Source organism: Coptis chinensis, chromosome 8 (assembly GCF_015680905.1).
Source record: "Coptis chinensis isolate HL-2020 chromosome 8, ASM1568090v1, whole genome shotgun sequence".
Taxonomy (NCBI): Eukaryota; Viridiplantae; Streptophyta; class Magnoliopsida; order Ranunculales; family Ranunculaceae; genus Coptis; species Coptis chinensis.
This window is the reverse complement of record NC_141463.1, coordinates 39,311,715-39,319,379: the sequence shown is the minus strand read 5'-3', so window position 1 is coordinate 39,319,379 and position 7,665 is coordinate 39,311,715. Positions and strand designations below refer to the sequence as shown.

The 7,665-nt window shown below is 33.4% G+C and overlaps 1 protein-coding gene across 2 annotated transcripts; it reads left to right on the top strand.

The window, feature by feature from the left end:
• Positions 1-750: 750 nt before the first annotated feature.
• Positions 751-6,864, top strand: LOC147481440 (beta-fructofuranosidase, insoluble isoenzyme 1-like). 2 transcript variants are annotated; one of them, XM_086580889.1, is made up of 7 exons: positions 751-1,008; positions 4,422-4,430; positions 4,548-5,404; positions 5,646-5,804; positions 5,954-6,192; positions 6,289-6,379; positions 6,469-6,864. In XM_086580889.1, exons 1-7 carry the CDS (start codon positions 828-830, stop codon positions 6,646-6,648), a joined length of 1,716 nt encoding a protein of 571 aa, XP_086437015.1. In that variant the 5' UTR covers positions 751-827; the 3' UTR covers positions 6,649-6,864. The 2 variants fall into 2 exon arrangements, with proteins under 2 accessions (XP_086437015.1, XP_086437014.1); XM_086580888.1 differs by lacking the exon at positions 751-1,008 and having other exon boundaries at positions 4,200-4,430.
• Positions 6,865-7,665: the final 801 nt, after the last annotated feature.

The window sequence follows — 7,665 nt, the reverse complement described above, 5'->3', positions numbered from 1 at the left end:
ATATCCACAATTTCATGAAATGTTCACGATATATAGGTATTTCTCCAAAACTTCTGTTTTTATCGTACCGAAAACTTAGAAACTGCAATTTTTACCGGAAACCGGAATGGAAATTAACGTCCTAGTGGAAAAGATTTCAGCACACACCCCAGCCAACAAGAACATTCACCATGTCTGACAACTGGACTGATTGACAATTGAAAAAAAGCTAAAAACCGTCGTCATAACTCAATGGTAGATTAATTAGAGTTTCATAGTTCCAAGTTGCACTCGGTCCTCATCTCCATGCTTCAACTATTCTCTCATTCTTTGGTGATGCCTTAGCTACAACAGCCAAATTCTGATGACTACTATAAAATTCATCACTCAAGGGATCCCGTTTTTGCTACTATGATACAAGCTCTTCTGATAACGGCACTGAATCGATTGGAAGTACCTGCATGCGTATTGTGCCGCAAGTTGGCTAGATGAGTTGCCTTACTGTTACAGCAGTAGCCATAGCTTACAAAAAGTCCATGGAGTATTGAATAGAGTATGGGCCGAAATGTTTGAAACATTCCGCGGGAATTGTGATGTCTATCCACTAAAACATTTTTGAAAACTTCCGCGGGAATTGTGTCTATCTACTAAAACTTAGCAAATAAAATCTCTTAAAACGTTGTTTCCCTAAAATGTAGGCATTAATTACAAACTTATCCATTATTTTGTCCATCTCATTTTCTATATTTAAACATGTTCTCCTTTCTTTATTTCCTAAACTCGTCAAATACAGCCCCCATATCTCTCTCTTTCTTCATTAACTCTTTTCAAATACTCTTTTTTCCCTGATGAAGATTTTAAAATCCTTTCTTTGTTTAGTTGTAATCTTGTTTTTAAACCTTCTTAGCAACAATGTTGTCGAAGGTTCTCACAGAATTTTGCCTGAATATCAATCTGTTAGAGCAACTGTCGTGGAGCAAAAATATAGAAGTGTGTTTCACTTTCAACCTCCTATGCATTGGATTAATGGTATGTTTTCTTTCTTATTAATTGTTGTGATCTTGATGTTGCTGTTATTTGCTCCTAAACTTTTAGCCTAGGCCCCAGGGGAAGTTAGTTTAATTTCCATGATAATATGAATTGATTGAATGCTAAGTGATTATCACCACGGTATGATAATGCTTGTATGCTTTGATAACAGACGTGATTATTTTCAGCTCTTTTTTGTAACATGCACTGCTTTGATTTACTAACTTGTATGGCCTATCGTTGATGTCGACCGTATGGTAGGCATGTTTGGAGATATGGTATATGGGACTTTTTGGTTCATAGTCTTTTTCATGAATATTGACTTTATGGAGCAAAAAGAATATACTAGATTCAAAATGTAAAAGTTTATCTTAACCTTGTTTTACTCTCTTTAGGGGAATAAAAAAACTAGATATACTCCTAATTTTATTTCGTTAATATGCGACGATGTGGATGATTGTTGGGCTAAATATTTAGATAACTTTTGGATTTTGGAGAATTGAAATGGAAGCAACAAATGAATTTTATGGTTTTTGTAATTAGCATTGAATTCTTCAACCTTTCAAAATTTGAGGTTTTGCACTTGCTAAGCAGTTTATCATTTAGATGCGTTATTTGTTGTTTTTTTTTATTGGTAGTTGAAGTACGTGTGAAAGAATGTTATACTATCTCATTTGGAATATAAAAGAACTTTAGTTCATTTGTAGAAAATCTTCTCCACAAAGAGGCAACTATATATAGTTAATATTTTACCCAAAAAAAGCTATATATGAATGTGATTGACTAATGGTGCTGACCAAAAGTCAAAATCATGGTCCTGATTGGCAATTATTTTTCACTTAAAGCCGTAGTGTTTGTTAAGTTGTTGCATTATTAAATAATCATATTATCCTATAACCTATCAATTTATGATATATGCATAACCACTTTAACTCTTAAATCCATTTGAGTTTATATCTACATCTAAATTTGAAATTTGATATGATAGGTTTTCATTTAGTTTGCTCTTTGTTAATCATGTTTTCACCCAATTTAACACTTCAAAACATTAATATCGTCAATATTATTAACTTATCAAGTAGTTCGAAAACACCAATGGCCAAAATAAATTCCCTTTTGAGTCGATTCTAGACACTAAGATTATAAATTGAATACCCTCTAGGAAGATTCTGGGTCCTTCTATGGTCATATAATAAATGAATTTTACTTTTAGTGAAGAAGATGATTGATAATTTCCTCGTATCGTATGCACATGCATTATCTAAATATAAATCATAACCATTTTTAAATGAAGAAAGAAGTTGTAGTGCAGCCAAATGATTGATACGTATGGTCTTTTTTCCAATTAGATAATTACTTTGATGTATCTAAAAGATTGATTAAGTTTTTTTTTCCTAGTATATATGAACATGGATACAAGTGTGAGAGTGTACATGGTTCGGCTCTTTGGCATGTCTAAGAACCACTTTCTGGGGCTTTGGGCCTGTTTTAACTCATGAAATTTATTTGATATCTATATCTATATCTTACTATATTATAAAAAAATGGGTAGGAGGAATAGTATTTAGGTGTTATATTTGTGTCTGTCATAGGGGCAGAATGGTAATTACCTGATTTTCAAAGACTTAAAAAAACCAAAACTGATTGCAAAAGAATAAATATTTGAGTGTTTAAGTCTTAAAGATAAAAGCGGTGGGCCAAGCATAATAGCGTCCACATATAATTTTTTTTTTGTCATTTTCAGTTTTTTTATCTGTTCTGTCGACCACTAGAATAAAATAATTAAAAAAATATAAAAAGAGAGAAAGACGGACAGACGGTATTTTTTTTTCCTCTCTCCAATTGTGGGCTCTATGTATACTAAATATTTTTTTGCTCACGTGCATAGCACGTAGTGTTTGCTAGTCTATATCTTAAAGTTTCCACAAGTGGTATTTTTCTAGCTCTATCAAAATTTTAAGTCATTTCCTATTAAAACGGGAATTTCTCTTCTATTTGAAAAACGATTTTTTTTTTTACAACGTGAATTCCTCTCTTATTATAACGGGAATTTTGTTCTTATTAAAAACAAATTCTAGCACTTCTAATTAAAGGGGAATCATTCTCCTATTAAAATGGGAATTCCTCCGTTATTGAAAAGGAAAAATTTAGCATATCTAATTAAAACGAGAATTATTCTCCTATTAAAACATGATCTTTCTCCCAATTGAAAAAATGGGTTTTTAAAACTTAATTAAAACTTAATTTAAAACAATTTGTTAGAAAATTAAAATGGGTTAGCGACTAAAACGGTAGTTCTAATTTTCTAAAAAAAATCTAAATGTTTTCAAAAGAGCCAGTGGCGTATGCACGGACCTACAAGCTAGTTTTAATATTAAAGTTTCCACAAGGGGTATTTTTCGAGCTCTATTAAAAGTCATTAACTTAATAATTAACTTAAAACGGGAAACTTTTTTCCTTTTAGAATCCAACTTCAAACGGGAATCTTTTTTTTTTTTTTAAAACCAAAACTCAAATAGTAACATAAAAATTCTTAATTTCCAAATTAAAATGGGATTCGGAGCCCAATTAAAAAATACGGGTTTTTAAAACTTAATTAAAATAATTTGTTAATAAATTAAAACGGATTTTTAAGACTTGATTAAAACAATTTATTAGTAAATTAAAACAGGTTAGCGACGAAAATAGAAATCACGATTTGTTATGATTGTTGAGCAAATTTTTAAGAACCGGTGCGTATGTAAGAGTCTACTTTCTAGTACAAATATAAATACAACACATACTTCGTTTCTTTGGCCTCCATAATTCTTAAGCATTAAAAAAAAAACACTTACACTTTTGGGCTAGTCACGACATATGATGAGAATTAAATACTAAATATTTTTTTGCTTTTGGGCTCTCTTGTTACGTTTTCACATTCCAAAAATTACTTACAGGAAGTGACTATGTTCACATATTTAATTTGATATAGTTTCAAATTTTTAATACACAATTCTTTGGAGTTCATTCCATAATGCACCCAAGGCCATATTTTACTATTTTACTAGAATCCAATTTGTGTATCATCTAATTTTTTGTTTTTTGCAACTTCCTTTGAGGTAGATTTCATCTCCATAATTCATCTAAATCCTATTAACTGAACTTGCAAGTATTTTATGCATATGGTTTTCTGAATTCTTCACCAAAATATAGTCGCAAGTCACGTAATTTACTATCTGCAAAGAACAATTGCTATTGATTTTACAGTAATAGGTTTCATTTCAGATAATACAAACCAATGCCATACTATTTTACAAATAAATGAATGATGCACAGGTGTTACTTTATTCTTTTAATACCTTCAGTTTTTCCAATTATACCTGACATTTCTTTTCCTTTTCTTGAATGGCACCTTTCAACAAATGAACCACCAGATCCAAATGGTATGTTGTTCTCTATCTTAATTAGTTGTTTTCCATTTCTTATGATTTTTTTAGTGTTTTATGGTTCTGATCATATCTTTTTGTGTTTGTGTTTGTGACTATTATTTTATGGAACAGCTCCAATGTATTACAATGGGATTTATCACCTTTTTTACCAGTACAACCCCTATGGTTCTGTTTGGGGAAATATAGTATGGGCTCATTCTTATTCAACTGATTTAATCAATTGGATTCCACTCGAGCCAGCAATATATCCTTCAGAACCATTTGACATCAATGGCACTTGGTCAGGATCAGCTACTATTCTTCCAGGCAATAAGCCTGCGATCATGTACACTGGTATTGACTCACGAAACCGGCAAATACAGAACTTAGCATTTCCTAAAAACATGTCAGATCCACTTTTAAGAGAATGGGTTAAACCTAGCTACAACCCTGTGATAGACCCTAACAGATTTATGAATGAAAGTGCTTTTAGAGACCCTACAACTGCTTGGTTGGGCAAGGATGGGAATTGGAAAGTTTTGATTGGACATAAAAGAGATAGTCGTGGCATTGTAGAAATCTATAGAAGTAGAGATTTTAAAACATGGATCAAGCACAAACACCCATTGCATTCAGTTGATAACACAGGAATGTTCGAATGTCCAGATTTTTTCCCTGTTTTGTTAAAAGGGAAAGAAGGAGTAGAAACTTCAGTGAGCGGGAATCATGTCAAACATTTTTTGAAGGTTAGTCTCGACCTTTTGAGGTATGAATATTACACAGTTGGTCATTATTATCCGGAGACAGAGCGATATGTACCAGATACCACTTCTTCTGATAATTCGTCGGGACTGAGGATGGATTATGGAAATTTCTATGCATCTAAGACGTTCTTCGATCAGAGCAAGAATAGAAGAGTTTTGCTTGGGTGGGCCAATGAGTCTGACACTAAGATGGACGATATTAGAAAGGGTTGGGCGGGAATTCAGGTGCATGCATATTTTTCTTCTTTGTTGATATATAATCTCAATTGCTCATTCATGTGTTTTTTAGGAGTACTCATGATGTCTGTTTTTCAACTGAAAATAGACATGTACTTATTTTACTGATTTTCTTTTCATATATGTGATGGTTCGATCTTGCTAAAGACATCCTACAAGATGGTGTACTTTCAGGAGTAAATTCTAGCTGTTGTTCATTCCTTTATTTCTAAATTACTATATCTTGCAGACAATACCAAGGACATTGTGGCTTGATGAAAGTGGAAAACAGGTAGTTCAGTGGCCCATCATGGAAGTTGAAACTCTTAGGGGACTTTCAACTCACATGAGCAATGTAACCCTAGCAGTGGGAGCTCAAATCAAAGTTCAAGGAATCACGTCTGCACAGGTTTGTGTTGTTATATTTCATTGTATTATTTGTTCCCATAAATCATTTTCAATTATCTTAATTTTTATCCCATTCACTTCAAGAACGTAATTGGTTTCGTTTTTTTACATTTTGTTTGAGAATTTTTTTCATTCTTTTGATATTTCCAGGCCGACGTTGAAGTTACCTTTTCTTTGCCGAGCTTAGAGTATGCGGAACCATATGACCCTGCTTGGGTTGATGCAGAACGAGTATGTGGCTATAAGGATGCTTCTAATCCAGGCGGATTAGGACCCTTTGGACTTTTAACCTTGGCTTCCGACAAGATAGAGGAATATACAGCTGTATTCTTCCATGTTTTCAGAGCTCAGGACAAACCTGTGGTGCTTATGTGCTCTGGTGGTAAAATGTAAGTTTACTTTTTGGTGCTTATCATTAGAGCAGTAGAGCAGTAGATATTAATTCTGTAGATACTAATTATCCTTTCGGTTTGCAATAAAACCAGGTCTTCTTTAAAGACAGATGCATACAAGCCATCCTATGGAGGTTTTGTAGACGTAGATATAAAAGATGAGAGCCTATCTCTTCGTAGTTTGGTACGTTCTCAACATATGTGCTCTCGCGATTCATTTATACTGATTTTGAATGGTTTCTCATTTATTTATCTAATGTTATTTTTATGTAGATTGATCATTCGATTGTAGAAAGTTTTGGTGCTGGAGGAAAAACATGCATTACATCTAGATCGTATCCGACTCTAGCAGTAGGGGAGGACGCTCATTTGTTTTTATTCAACAACGGGACTACACCCATCATTGTAACGAAGATAGATGTGTGGAGCATGGGCAAGCCAAAAATGAATTAAGATAGAGTTTAGGATGTTTAGGTGCTGAAATAGATTGTGATTAGAGTTATGGACAACTTGATTTTAATTGGTTAGCTTGATTTTAATTGGAAAGTAGAAAGGGAGGATGTTCATTGTAAACCATCATAAAGGTGATGCTTATTACTTTGTGGAGGTTTTTCTCATGATGAACCTTGTCTCACTTTTGTGATTAATCACGGAAAACTTTTGCTTATAGTTTCTTTGAACCAATTGTATTGTTTCATGAAGTTCTAATTCAATTACAAATCGATATAGGAGACTGTTGAGAAGTAATACCTTCGGGGTGTAATTGTCGAAGAAACAATTGTGAAGCACCTAGTAGACCTTCTTGAGTCTCTTTTGTTGTTTTTTGAACTACAACTGAGTTGAACACTTAATTCTTACACTTCATGTACGTTTCATCGAACTGTTAGCTGAAATGAGTGTTTAATAGAGAGATATATAGTACTTCCAGTCTCTTCTCCATCCACTTTGTCTTGTGTACAATGTGCGAAGCAATTCTTTAAGTTTCTCGTTCGATCAGCTTGTTGAATGAATGACCAGTTTTGGCACAACAAGCATGAAGCACATGCCCATGGGGTGAGATCAATTAATTTAGTCTAAATCTGGCACCTTAGATCACTCGACTAGACTGTCTATTCGTTGTTAAATGTCACTTTACAAGTTGAACTTTTGGGAATACTAGTGCATGGACTAGGTGTTGTTACAAACTTTGAGGCTGAATGCGCTGCTATAGTACTGGCCATGGAAATGGCAGTAAAGCAAATTTGATGGTGTAACTTCCAGTCTACCACCACTGTTCTACAAATTTGCATAGCAGTTAACGACACCTATCAAAACTTGAACTGAGTAAGAACTGAAATCGTATCTGTTTACGCTTTACATGTTTGGAAGTAAACAAAATATAATGTTTGGACTCTGTCTACAACTTCCTTTAAAGTTGAGCAATCTGCACTGGCTTTTTGAGAACTTCTTGAAGACTTCTCATGATTCTTG